Source organism: Xiphophorus hellerii, chromosome 10, assembly GCF_003331165.1.
Source record: "Xiphophorus hellerii strain 12219 chromosome 10, Xiphophorus_hellerii-4.1, whole genome shotgun sequence".
Classification (NCBI taxonomy): Eukaryota; Metazoa; Chordata; class Actinopteri; order Cyprinodontiformes; family Poeciliidae; genus Xiphophorus; species Xiphophorus hellerii.
The window spans coordinates 910,129-924,643 of record NC_045681.1 but is presented as its reverse complement, the minus strand read 5'-3'; the positions used below and the strand labels follow the sequence as shown (position 1 = coordinate 924,643).

General features: G+C 41.4%; 1 protein-coding gene across 2 annotated transcripts; it reads right to left on the bottom strand.

Moving 5' to 3' along the window:
- Positions 1-440: 440 nt before the first annotated feature.
- On the bottom strand, positions 441-13,216 carry cdc42ep1a (CDC42 effector protein (Rho GTPase binding) 1a). Of its 2 annotated transcripts, XM_032574333.1 has the most exons (4): positions 12,744-13,216; positions 6,725-6,815; positions 6,044-6,629; positions 441-2,767 (listed from the first exon to the last, which is right to left on the bottom strand). In XM_032574333.1, the coding sequence occupies exons 3-4, from the start codon at positions 6,507-6,509 to the stop codon at positions 2,121-2,123; spliced, it is 1,113 nt and encodes a 370-aa protein (XP_032430224.1). In that variant the 5' UTR covers positions 6,510-6,629; positions 6,725-6,815; positions 12,744-13,216; the 3' UTR covers positions 441-2,120. The 2 variants fall into 2 exon arrangements, with proteins under 2 accessions (XP_032430224.1, XP_032430223.1); XM_032574332.1 differs by having other exon boundaries at positions 6,044-6,815; positions 12,700-13,216.
- Between the last annotated feature and the right edge of the window lie 1,299 nt (positions 13,217-14,515).

The following is a 14,515-nucleotide window of genomic DNA, read 5'->3' as shown; positions in this document are numbered from 1 at the left end:
GAAGCTAGCTTAGAAAAGCTACACTGTAAAATCTTAATAGCAATTATTTGAGTTTTTTAGCTTGTCTTAAGAGCAAAAAACATTTTTATATCATATTTTCATTATTTATTCATTTATAAATGTCGGTTTCAAACTAAATATTTAGATTTTAAACTATGTGTAATATTTATATTCATACTAAATATTTAGCTTGTGGAATAAATATATAATTTGAAGCTAAATAGTTTACTCCAAACTAAATGTTTATTTTGCTAACTAAATATTTAGTTATTAAATTAAATATTGATCTTCAAACTAAATGCTTAGCTCCCTAACTAGATATTTATTTTGAAGCTACATGTTTGGTTTCATACCTTAATATATAATTTGAAGGTAAAAGTTTAGCTCGCTAACCAAATATTTACTTTGTGTCTCAACATTTTGCTAAATATTTAGTTTGCAAACTAAATATTTGTATGTGTGAATTATTTTTAAAGCAGGTGTCTCATTGTGATTAAAAATCCCAGGAGAGGCTCCACATTTATTATTTAGTTCAGTTTGTGATGTTTCTAAATGAACAACATGGTAAAAATACGACTGAGAAATCAACCCCAGTTTTTCTCTAACAGGTTAAATAACCCAAATTATTGCTGTTATTTTCTGGCTAACTTTTCAAATGGTGAACAGAAACTGAAGGAAACTTTAATAAAATGTATTTTAATTAACTTATTTCCTCTGACATTCCTGGTAGAACCAAGTCAGTAAATCACCTTCAGAAGTCGGTTTGCCTTTTGTTCCACTTTGTTCCACACAGTGAAGCATCACTTTTCTGAATTGTCCCATTAAATCCTGATAAAACAGGAACGTTTGTTTGCTTCTGGAAACAGGCGATTCTCCTTTAAGTGTTTCCATTCTGCACCGTTCTAGAAACTCTACATCTGCCGTGTTCATAACTTCTGTTCCCTTTTTGTGCGATTTGTTCCTGAGTGAAATCAGTTTGTAGGGATGCAGTTTGGTTCGTACTTCCTCTCGCCCAGAACGTCGCTGCTGCAGAACAGGAAGTGTGAGGGGAACCAAGCGAACGGCAGGCTGGGTAACTTTCCACATAAAGCAGTTTTTATCCGGCCTGAAGGTGATCTACGCTGCTCCTTTTGGCGCGCCTCTGATTTCCATGTCTTAGTTTCTCCTCAGTCTCTTTCTCTTGGAGCCGGTTTCTCAGAAATGGAGAACCGATCTTTACCAACACTGGACCTGTGTTGCTGTTTGCAGAGCAGCTTGATTGAAATTAAAAAGGAACCTTTTATACAGAATGCATGTTTTTATATTTCCATTCTGGTTTCTACTGCTTCTGAAAACGGCCTGCGGTAAAAAAAGGCATTATTTGGCAATGGCTTTGTTTTTAGTGTCTGGAAAATGAGCCATTTCAAAAACCCCCCGATTGTTGAGTCACACTGCGCCGTTACCTAGCAACCCCAGCAGAGCTCCAGCATGTTTGGTCAGCTGGTTTTCCTGATGGATGTGCTGTACAATGGCTGCAGGAAAAGACAAGAGTTTTGTTGTTGACTCACCATCCAGAAAGCATTTTCTACGACGGCGCATTAAGGCCATCGAAGATGGGAAAATAAAACAGGAGTGGTTACTGTTTGCCAAGTTTTGAGATTAATCTCAGAAATTTTCTTGAAGTGACTTGGAGTTTCAAAAGTTTGCTAGAGAAAAGAGGTTAACTTCACAACAACTTTGAAATTTATGAGTTTCAAAATTTGCGGAACTTTAAAATTTTTTACTTTTTCTAGAAAACTTCATTTATTTCAAGATTTCTGAGTTTTCAGGTGGAAATTTACTCTTTTTCTGTCTATAAGAGCCCAAAATAGGCCCTTATAACTTGCTGCATTCTTGTTGGTTGCGCAGGAGGCGCCACTTCTGCCTTTCTAAGATGTACGGTTGTATAATTGTGCATCTTTTTGCAGCCATTTTCACGTAAGCAGCAAATTGTTTGGATTTAAAGTGACAGACACCCTAAAAGGCTCATTCTTACAGAAAATCTCATGATTTTGTGCAAAACCTAACAGACATGTTTGTTGTTGAGTCCTGACCTCTTCCAGGAAGGTCACCGTCAGGAAGGTTCATTTGGTTCCTTCCTGTCAGACTTTGATTTCGTCCTCATCGTCCATGAAGCTGTAGTTTATTTTCTTCGTGGGCTGACTCCGGAGCTCCTCCATCTTGTTCTGTCCCTTTAAGAGGCCGACGCCATAGTGGCGTGCTAGCACGTCGGTAGCACTCTGAAACCGCTCGCTCTCCATCCGGACCCCGACCCGCTCAGCAGAACCCAGCAGCACGTCCGGTACTTCCCCGGAGAATCCCCTCACCGCGTTTTCCTCCTCACACCGGTGAGGACTCGTCCCGCCGCCGCCGTCCTCCCGCAGCAACGAGTCCACGAAGGACACGGTGGCAGAACCGTCCGACCCGCACGCCGACTCCGCCTCGCCCGCCCGCCACACGGCAGCGCTCTCCTCCGGGCGCCCGTCGATCAGGTCGAACACTTCGCTCATTAGGGACGGGCCGAGGTCAAAGGTGAAGGTGTCCAGGGAGGCGAGGGAGGGCAAGGAGTCGGAGTACGCACCGCGGGTCGTCCGTTTGGGTTCAGAGGTCACGATGGCGGCGGAGCAGGTGGACAAGATGGCGTCGGTCTGATCGGTGAGAGAGCCGCAGTGAACGCTGGAGGAGATGGATGGCTGCTGGCGCTCCAACCGGGACAGACGAGGCAGAGTGACGAACCCAGACTCCGGACCTGAAGAACAGAACATCGGAACCATCAAAACATCGGAACCATCAAAACATCAGAACCACCAGAACATCAGAACCACCAGAACATCAGAACACGTTTCATCAGCAGTTTTCCTGCAGCCATCTTGGAGCAGAGCAGTAGGAAAACGATTTATGGTTTTAAATGTTTGACCTCTAAAAACAGCAGAAGTCACCAGTGGTGGCATCACTACTGCTAAGCCGCTAATGGCAGAGCTAATGTTTCACTTAGCTCTCATTGCTAACTTTGATAGCACACTTAGCTTCTGCTAAAGTTATCAGCTAAACTCAGTGGCTACAAAAGTGAAACCAAGAGTGAAGGTTTGTTAAAAGATTCACTTCCTGAAGAAGTTCAAGTCTGCAGAAACTCAGAATAACTAATTAGTCGTTTTGTCATTGGTGCATCAACAACGTAGCCTGAGGCTCAGCTAACCTCTCCCACCCACCTGTGTTGTGATTTAGTCTCACTGCAGGCAGAGATTAGAGATAGTTTAGTTTAAAGCACATGCAGAATGGCCTAGTCAAAGTCCAGACCTAAGTCCAACTGAGACTTGAGTTCTCAGATGTTCTTCATCCAGTTGAACTGAACTTGACCCATTTTCCAATCATTATTTTTAAAATATAAAATCCATGTTTTAAACATTGATGATTTCTTTTCCTGGGCAGCCAGGCTCTACCTGTTGGTCTGTCGTTTAAAATGACAACCAAACTTTTTGTAGTTTATGGTTGAAACTTGACAAACTGAAAAGGTTTCAGTGGAGACAGAACAGCTGAAGCTCTGCGGTTTAAAGACAAAGATCTATCAGGGTGAAGCCAAACTGCACCGCAAAATGATTTCTGTTCAGATGGAGGCGTTTTATTTCTAATCAGAGTAAAATTATTACCAGCATAATGTTCTTACAACGGAAAATATTCAATACGACAAAAAGGATTCATCTTTTTATAACCAAGCTTATAGTAAGTATACATTTCCTGACTTAAATCGACTAAATAACAAGCAAAAAAAAGCTTAATTTTTTACATTTTTTTCTATCTTCTTGGCCTGTTAGTAATTTAGACTCTGATTTTGGCCCATTGACAAACCATTTGTTAAGATAAAACCTTTAACTGCTCGTCCTCATGATGCGCTATGACGCGCGGATCCAGCAGGGGGCAGCACAGCCTTTCCTGGACAGCTTTGGTACCAACGAGGGGCTGAAATGTTTCTGTTGGCCTTCGCAGCCTGTGGCATCATGAAGCCATGAGCAGAAAACCACCAGCTTGAATATTTTAGAAACCAACAGGATCTGATTTCCAACTCCTGAAACTGAAGATGGAGTGAAAAATATTTTACATTTAAGAAAAATAAAAATCGTGTCTGTAAATCTGTTCTACTTAGTACTAATGGCAGTTTTAGTTTCACCTGGTTGTTTCTGTAAAAAAACAAAATAAAAAAACTCATTAAGTACCTTTTCCATCCAATAATTACTCAATTAATCCAAAAATAGATATATTGCTATTAAAATGATTTTTAGCTGGAGATAAATCCTTTGTTACAAATGATCAAATATTCACTAAAGTTATTGACTTTTAGGAAATAAAATGTTTGCTTTCCTATTTTAAAAATGAGGGTTTAGCTACTAGATGAAGATGTTTCTGCAGTCATTAGCTTTGGGGTGAGATTACTTTTCCATTAGTCTCGTTTGGTTTGGATACATTTGTTACCTTAAAAACTGAAATCATAATTTCTTCCAGTCATGTTTGTTAGTTTGATGATCTTCGTATTGAGTACATTTTGTTTTATGATGTTTTATTTGAGCGGTTTTATGGTTCTGCTAACGCCCCGTTCATCTCTGCTGGAAAACCAGCATGACATCATCTGGGTCTGCTCTGCTATTTTGGGATTAAGACGGGGAGCGCCACTAAATCCCAAAATTGTCCCAAGGCTCAACTTTAAATGTTTTCCCTTCAGATGAAACTGCAGCTCTGTTACAGAGTAAAACAAGGGTAAAGGTCAGATGAGTCAACCGACGTTATCTTAACGCTACGGACAACAAGCTACCGTCTGGGTTAGCTGAGTTCAGTCCTCTAGAGACAGATTTGTCCAAGATGTCCTCATAAATCCCCTCGGCTCACAATCAGCAGCGTTTGTTGTGAAAACAGGGATGGAGCGGTCTGGATTTCACACACATGGCTCAAGCAGTCGGGGTGTGTGTGTGTATGAAAGGCTTAGTCATTTAAATGCAACACACTGCTGTCCCTTCATCTGTAGGTTACCTGTCAAGTTTCTCTTTATATTTCCTCTCTTCATAAAGCTACCATGAACATTAGCCAGTGGTGGGCGCTCCTATGCTAATGAGCTAATAGCAGAGCAAATTTCTCATTGAGCGCTGTAGCTTTATGCTAACTTTGAAAACGGTTAGCGCTATTAGCTTCCCCTAAATCAATGGTGTCAAACTCCAGTCCTCCAGTCGCTGTCCTGCAGGTTTTAGATGAGCCACAGGTACAAAACACTGGAATGAAATGGCTTCATTTCCTCCTCCTGGTGTAGCTCAGTTCTCCAGAACCTTAATGACCTCATTATTCTGTGCAGCAGAGGCTCATCTAAACGTTGCCCTGAATTAAAGTTTTCAGATAAAGCGCTACTGAGCTGCTGGGAGCTAATTTTTTTTTTGCTCCTTTAGCGTTTCTGCTACCTTTGAAGAATTTGCTGCACTTCCCCTAATAATTTAAGCATTCTGGATAAAATTATAAAGATGCTTTCAATTTGTTTTTGCTAAATTCAATGTTGGTGTAGCTAATGTCCATGATTAGTGCTTCAGGGTTAGAGCAGATAGCCTTTTAGTTAGCAGTACTGCTAACGGAAAAGTCCGCCACGGGATTGTATCTCTGACTAAAGTGCCAGTGATGCACTACCACTTTTTATTTTCAATGGTTGTCTTTGTCTGATATTTAAGCAGTTTTATGATCTAAAAGGTATGGAGGGCAAGCGCAAAAACTGAATAAATTTATAAAGGAAGATGCTGTAAGCTGGGTTACAGGGGCAGTAGCCCAGGGCCACAAGGTTTGGGGAGGCCAAAAGATTTTTCTTTCTTTTTTAAATAAATTAATTTGTCTTTACAGTTCATTACTTTACATGTATCAGTTCATACCTACTGATGTACAAGACTACCTATTAATGTTCTGTCATTCTCACCAACCTGTCTCCAGCCCAGGGCCCCCCGCCCAGTATGTCCGGCCCTGGCTGTGAAGACATTAATACCGGGAGGTTTTCCCGACTCACCGTAGGAGCTCTTCTCCCGGTCCGGCGGGGATCCGGGGAACAGCGCCCTGGCGGCGGGACTCCCGTTGGGTGCGTCGACGTCCAGCCGCGGGAGGGAGATGGCGTTCTTGATGATGGGCGACACGGCGGGCGGCGGCGGCGACAGCTCCTTCGCTGCGTCCCGGGGTCGGTTGTCCGATCCCCGCCGGATGTGACGCAGCGTCCTGGAGAAAAACGCGCCGATCTTATTGTCGGGTGAGGAGACGGAGACGGAGTCGGCGTCGCCATTGCCGCTGTTGGCCGACCCGCCGTGGTTGCTCAGGAAGGACGTGTCTCCGAAGACGTCGCCGCCGCGTCCCACGTGCATGGTGTGGCGGAAGTCGCCCAGCGGAGGGCTGATCATATCCGCCGTCAGGTCACCTTTATGGCGCCGCCGGCCGGGGGACACCAGGCCTCTGAGGCCGGACAGCTTCTCCTGAAGATTCATGACCACAGAACCTGGTGGATGTTCTCCCAGGAAAGATCCGAACCGAAACCAAAAAACAAACCTCAGCTCAAAGTTTGGTCCTAGTCCAAGTTTTTCCAAGATTAAAGGGCAAATCCAGGTCTGCAGGACTAAACGGTTTATTATTTACAAACCAATTTCAGTCCCACTTTATGATTTGATGTTTCGCATCATTGAAGAAGTTAAATTTTCAGAACCTGAGGGAACCGGGTTCAGTCGGGTTCAGTTGGGTTCCTGTTGGTTCTGCAGATCGCTCCAAGGTTCGGCCTGGAAACAGGAACAGGGCATCTATGGAGAGGAGAGACATCTGTGTTAAACCTGGAGACTCTGGGTGTTTCTCATCTGCTGCTGTATTAATGTAAATATGAAACATTGTCTCGGTTCACAGACGAATCAAAACGTTCCGTTTTCCCTATAAATCCGTCCCAGAAGTTTTTAGGATTCCAAGTGTCCGCTGGCGTGGAACCGGCTAAATTTAGCCCTCAGAATCTGCCCCTCTTCCCCACATGGGAGGACTTTGTGCCTCCGTCTTCCTGTTGTGTCTCGCTCACATTTCAGCAGCCGGACTGTCAGCTGCCTGGGTCAGAACATCGGATCAGTTCAGGAACAGGCAGTCAGACAGGAAGAGATGATAATTACTGCAGCCGATGCTCAGATTACTGACTATAAAACCCACAGAATGGATCCAAAAAATCATTTTATTATTGATTTTTATGGTTATATTGTAAAAAAAGTTCAGAGTAATTATTAGTAGCCCAAATGATACATCGTAGAAATTTTCTTTTTAATTCGCTCCACTCAAGACTTGTGCAGGTCAAGGGTCAGAAAAAGGGAAGCTAATATCTCTGCAGACCCCACACATCCTGGACACAAACTGCTCAGGTGTTTGTCTTGACACAAAATAAAAACTATAAATATTAACCAACATATTAGTTTTAGAAACAATTTCTCTTTTCAGTCTTAAACTGATGCTTTTCTAACTTCCTGCGGTAGTTAGCTGTTATGGTCGAAAATTAGCATTTTTAACGACTTTTAGTAGCTTTAGCAATATTAACGGACCGGACTGACAAACCAACACAAGAATAGGTAGAGATCATATCTCACTATTACTTTAAAAAATAGCCTCTAAGTGGTTTAAACTTGTAAACCCTGCGCAGCTAAAAACTACTGATATTTTTAACTTCTGTTCTAACAATATGAATAGACCAGACAGTCAGATAAATGTAAAATATGTTGTTAATTATTATTTCTGTTTCCTGCACTGCATCTGAAAACGTTTTTTAAAAGTTTGTTTCTGCATCTATTTCAGTAAAGTTTCTACATCCTTCAGGCTTTAAACCATGAAACTAGATAAAGTTCAATTTTTAACTCATTTTTCCAGCATATGCCATCACTGTCCTAGTAATTCCTGTTGATAATTACGGTAAATTTTCTTTTTACACTTTATCTCTACTGTAAAACCTTCTGCTTACTTCTGCTTTTGTTCGTGTGTTTGCTGCCTTTCTTCTTCATAAGTCTTTGTAAAACCATGCAAACCAGCTTTTTGCCACATGTTTTCTGTTCCAGAAGAGTAATTGAAATCCTGTCTAAAAATATTTTGATAGCACAAAGAGCTAAAAAATGCCCCTCTGTTTCTCTTTAGAGGTTTTTCACAGCAGCTAAACGTCTGCAGGCCTCCCACCACACCAAGCCCGGCCTGGCGGCATTAATGAGCCGCTACGGTTCACAACACGCAGGATGGCATCAGGGCCGAGGCGGCCCCTGACCGCAGACCGGGCCGGCCCTGCGCCCGCTGCCCAGGGCGGCGCTGGCAGAGGGGCGTTGCAGACATGCAGCAGAGCAGCAGGCGATGCAGAGCCAGAGGAAAACGGGATTTCCCAAGTTTTTAAAGCCTAAACTCATCCCAAATACAATTGAAACCAGAAGTTTACATACACTAATGATACATAGTTTTTTTCACACTGAGGTGAAACAGGATGTTACTACTGGCAGAAACGACAAAGACGACGACAGGAAGTTGTAGGATGATTATGTTACATGATTTTTTTTTTACATCTTATCGCATAAACAAACTTATTCACATGTGATTTTAATTGCGTTTCTTATTTAATGGAAAAACCACATTATTTTTTTTCTATTGGCGGATAATAGATGAAGTTTTGTTCACATTTCTAATGGAAATGCAGCTCGTGTGAAAAAATGCGTGTCTTTTTATGAAGTGTTTGTAAACTTCTGGTTTCAGCTGTAACTCCAGGAAACGCAGGCAGGCGTTCCTAATTACTCTGAGGTAAACCGCAGATGTAGTTTATCTGGATATAATCCCATTAAAAGATCTTAAACCACTTGCAGGAAGAACCCCTAAAACTTCCTGCCAGGCATTTTTAATGAACAACTCTTCTTCTCTGCTCCTCGCTGAAACATTTATTATTAGCTACACAGAATCCTAGAGATTCAAAATGCCATGAAATATCACAAAAACATACCTGACAGCATTAAATCTGAAGGTTTAATGGTTTAATCCCAGATTGTCTGTCTTTGTTTTAGATATTAGAAAAGTAGGGAGGTGTTGACAGCAGCCTGGATTATCCTATAATCCTAGTCTCTCCCATCATCCCTCTGCTCAGAGCCTGTTAGCTGAGCTCCCAAATCTCATTAACTTGAACAAATTAATTAGAACAGGAAACGGAAAATACAGCAGAGTAGAAAAACGTCCAAATTTAGAGGAATTAAAGCTGTGAACTCATGATGAAGAGCTGAAGAGAAGCTTTCCCAGACAATTTAACAATATTTAATATTTAATATTATAATTATTTCTCATTAATTCTCATTGCAGACAGAAACTGCAAAAAAAACAACATTATATTGAGGCTTTTCTGACATAAAAACAACAAACCATGAACTATTTAAAGTCTTTCATGAACAGTTATTAGCATGAGCGTATAATTCAAACCCTGAGGATTAAATCTGTATATTTTTTATCTCCTTAATCTGCTGTAAAACCTTTTGGACCAAACAGAACAAAACTATAAAAATCAACTCCAGTTTCACTACTCTGCTAATATTCAAGCTAATCTTTAGCTTAGCGCTTTAGCTAACTTTGAAAACATTTAGCAAACTTAGCTTTGCCTGAATTAATTTCTTAGCATAAATTCTAAAAGTTAAATAATTTACTTGGATTTTTTGTAAACTTTCAGCTGAATGAAGTTAGTTTTGGTTTCTGTCTGTTAAAAATTCTTCAAGTAGTTTAGATATTTATATTCATGCTATTATTTTAAAGTCTGTTTAGCATTTTAGCATTAGCTTCTTTGTTGTTTTCTTCAGTAGTTCTTTGTGCAGCGCCCCCACAGGCGGGGAGGGGAACAGGTTTCTCAGTTAGTTTGGTTGTTATGAACTGCAGCAGCTGAAAATGTAACAAATGTTGCAGTTTTCAAACTGAATCTGCTGGATTATCAGGTGGGAAAACAGACTAAAACTTCTTTTGCTGGTTAGTTAGTTAAATTCAAGTTAATTCAATTTGTTTTTATTTTTAAAAGCTAAACTACCAGATGAAGAACTGCAGTCTAAGCATCCATCTAAAGATGCTGCGGTCCGGTTTTTCTCCCTGATTTCATTCTTCGGAGACTCGATCCAATGTTCCCGTGTCGTTAGAGCAGTTTATTCTTTGGATGGTTTTGTTAGATGTAAACCAGAGTAACCACAGTCTGAAGGGAGCCGTGTGTGTTTGAACACATTCCTGAGCAGAGCATCACTCGGTAGAGTCTCCATTACGACCATCTGATTGAAACCATGTTTGGGATCCTTGTCTTCTCCACGCTGACCTCCTCCTCCTCCTCCTCTTCCTCCTCCTCCTCCTGTCTGCCATCCTCAGCTCCTCCAAATTACATCAGGTTTTCATTTATCTTGTTCTTAAATTTATGTGAATTTCTGCTGGTTTTGTTTCAGTTAAATCCACATTGGACTGAATATTTTAACTCAAGTGTTCCTCTCCTCTCGGTTACTCGCTAACCAGGTGAACAAACACGCGATAAGGCCACGATTTTCAGGGCCACCGCTTGACTTTCAATTACGCTCCTATTTTCACCATCAGCTCTCAGTCCAAGTCCAAGAAAAACAGCTACATTTCCTCCGCAGCCAAGAAAAAACACTCGCATGCCTCCAGAAAATGTCCAGCCTCTCTGTTTCCTGGCACTCCTGACTTTCCTTCTTTGTGTTTGTGTTTCTGTCGATTTCCTTCTGTTCTCGCCTTCTCTCTCTGACTTCTTATATGTTACAGATTAAAACGATTCAGTTCTCAGGCTCAGATATCAATGCTGTTAGTCACCGACTAATGCGGGAGGATTATTAAAAAGCTGCAGATATGGATTTAATAAAATCTACTGACATTATTAGACAGTTTCTCTGATTGATGACACATAATGAGCAGTGGTGCTCCCAAAAGGTGGCCACGGGGGGCCTGGCCACCGCTAATAAATGGCCCTGTAATAAATCGTATTCATGTCATTCAAACCATACAGCATTGTTTTTTAGTCAAGACAGAAATATAAAACCCAATAAATACATAAATAAGTGAATAAATTTATATGTCATAATTTAATCCATCCTAATAAACATTTTCTGAGTGATGAAGAGTAAAAATCATTATAAAAGGAAACAAACTTTATGCTCACAAACAACAACTGAAGTCCTACTCTGTCTTTGTCTCTCTGTAAAAATCTCCCTCCCTTTTTCTTTGCAGCCAAATTTCCATTAAAATTTCCTTTTAAATTGTGTAACTGCTTATAAAACCCAATTATTATTGATTTGCAGGTTTTGAGCTGTTATAAAGTGACGTTTGCCCTTTAATCTGCAGTCGTTGGCGTCAGGACCAAATTGTGTGCTTGAAGCTCTTAACAACACGGTGCATCCGTTCACAGGGGTCAGAGGTCACTGACAGACGACTGGACTGCGACCATTTGCTGACAGCTGCTGGTGATGTCAAAGGTTTCCAAACTTCACACTGTGAGGCCAAAGACAGCAGGAGAAACGCAGCGAGCTCTGCTGTGTGAAAACCAACACGGCCGATTTTCACGTCAGTCACACCTGGAGGTCACCAGGGGTCAGAGGAACGTTAGCACCTCAGGAAACGTTTGTCATCAGCTAACAGCGCGCCGTCGCTACTGGAAATCATTTGGTTACAGGGAAACATGCATGTGCTAACCATCTGCTGCCGTGATAAATAATCCCAGAAGTTATCGCGATAAACAATAATATTGTTTTCAGACCATCAATAAACTTTAAATTCTATTGAACATTTAACTCTGGAACTGGGAAATATTTTCCAAAGTAAATAAAAACAACAAATCAAGTTAATCATGAAGTTTCTGCTGGTTGAGGCCAAAACACCAAACTGAAAACTTTTATCATCCAGCAGAAAGAGAAAAACAATAACTGGAAATGATTGAGTTTCTTTTCATTTATCATGTAATGAATTGACTTGTTGCTACAGAACCAGCCGGATCCGTCCCAGCCTGTTTGCTATCGGGTTTTGTGTGGCCGCCTCTGGTTTTTATTGATCGTTGGTGTTTGTTTGCTGCAGGGCAGCAGCCTGACGTGGTGGTCCCGGTCGGGTCAAAGGGCCCCGAACCCCAGAATCACGCCCACCTCACTGAGCCCTGCTTGTTTCTAAATTTAAAGCCTCTGGTTGTTTAATGTATTTTACAGAATCGGAGGCGTTTCACAGGCGTGTAATTACAACCAAACTCTGCTGAAGTGTGGAAATAAAGTGAATTATTGCTGCTGCTCCTGTTTGGATATGAATCTATGAATCTGCTGCAGACGGTTTGATCATTAACACCAGAATAATACGGCTTCATCTGAAACTGCAGCTAATCTGTTCAGCTTGAGATAATAGTCTAATAATTAATCCCAGCATGCCACAGCGGTGATATTAGGCTGTTTTGAATAACTGGTATTGTTGCTCAGCCTCCTCTTCCTGTTTTCTTGTTGTTTTATCTGTAACTTTCTGCTGGTCCACCTGAATAAATGTTATTTCTGTTCTATTCTTGTCCTCTTGGACGTGGAAAAATGTGTTTGAAATGATGCAGCAGCAGCAATAAAAGCCCCTGAATGAATCACACTTACTGCAGACAAAGCCTCTGCATGACCAGGAAAGTTCAAATGAGTTCACAGTTACCTAAAAACGAGGCTGGATTCCCGCTAAGCGGTTCGGACGCTCACCTGGCCGCGGCGGACGGGATCAGGGCGGTGAGACGCAGCGGCTCCAGGCTGGCTGTGCTTCCCGCGGACAGGACGCGCGTTTCGGGTCCGGGTGGTCCGAGCGAGCCGCCGGAGCTGTGGGTCTGTCCCGCTGGAGAGTTTGGGTCTGCGGGGCGGAAAGGGGCGGGCTGAGCCTCACATACCAGCAGAACCCTGGGAGAGCCGCTCCAGAGCTGAACATCCAAACCCGGCGATCAGGATCGATTACTGATTAATTCAACTCAAATAAATCAGTTTCCTGATTTTTAATGTCAGCAGACGTCATCAGAGGAATGTCTGCTGACTTTCAGCGCGCTGAGAAACTTATGAAACATTTTAGTCATGTGGAATAATTAGGACACCCTGGAGTTACTTTCTGATTCATTGGAGCAAAACTGAGACATTAAGCTACATTTATAAAAATATATGTTTTTACATATTTGATAAGACTGTCTCCATGTCATGACAGTTTGTTGTGAGATAATCTGTAAAAGATAATCTCCTCCTCCTGAATTATTACTGATCTCTGCAGAAACAAACCACTCCCATCAAAAACAGCCAATCAGAGGCAGGAGGAGGGGCTTAACGCTGCCAATCAATCTCATGTACTTGCGAGAAACACCTGTTACAGGAAAACCATTTATCCACCATCATCGGTAGCTATGGCAACTAGCTTGAGCATTCACAACATGCTATGCTAGCTGCAAAGTATTAGATTGCGATTGGCAGTGCTAAGACCCGCCTCCTGACTCTCATTGGTTGATTCTAGCTAGTTGATTCTTTTCTAGTGAGAAATAAAAAAGAGCAACCAACATTTATTCAAATTCTGGGTGTGGATGACAGAACATCATGACTCAGCATTTAGGAGTTATTTAAACAGGACAACCACAAATCCAAAATGGCTGCAGCGTGTATAAAAAGTTACACAAATAAATGCTTTACCAAATATCCAATTCATCCTAAAGATCCAAAATGGCTGACATGTGTGATCAGCTGCACCTGGTTACCAAACTACATTGTTGCTTCACTCCTGCAAGAGTCATCATGTCACTTCCTGTTTCCTCACTTCCTCTATGAGACTCAGATCTGTATGAGGAACTTTTATATTGTCAGGAGGAATCTTTCTGATTGCCATTCACACTCCAGTCCGGTAGGTGGCGGTAAGTCGGTTTGTCAACCAACAGTAAAAACCTAGAAGAAGAAGAAGAGGAAGAAGAAGAAAACGTTGCTTTTGGACTTTCAAAAATACCTTCCTACGCACAATAAGCGGTGAGTTAATTTTGTTCAGTATTATTAGTAAAGCCTCTCATTGTTTTAACTATTTTAACCAATTTTACAAATTCAGTTTCCAAACCTTTCATTTATGAAGCTAACTGTGCGAACTGTCCAGTTATAAAGCTAACTGTGCTAACTGTCCAGTTATAAAGCTAACTGTGCTAACTGTCCAGTTACAAAGCTAACTGTGCTAACTGTCCAGTTATAAAGCTAACTGTGCTAACTGTCCAGTTATAAAGCTAACTGTGTTAGCTCAGCGCTACCAGCCGCACCAGAACTCCATCATAAAACAAGATTTGGAAATCAAGGATTTTATAGTTTAATGATTTTATGTGCTTTGTATTAATATGCAAACAAATTGTTTTTTTCAGTATAGTTAGTTTTGTGGATTTTCTTTTGAAAACAAGGTTGAAGCTACAGCTAAAGCTACAGTAAACATCTGTATTGGTTAAATTTGGGGTTTTTGTTTAATCTTTTTT

Coding starts and splice junctions, on each gene's coding strand:
- cdc42ep1a (XM_032574332.1), bottom strand. CDS start 6,509: ATGAATCTTCAGGAGAAGCTGTCCGGCCTCAGAGGCCTGGTGTCCCCC. Junction 2,768..6,043: donor CCGGGAGAAGAGCTCCTACG/GTGAGTCGGGAA, acceptor TCTGTTCTTCAG/GTCCGGAGTCTGGGTTCGTC.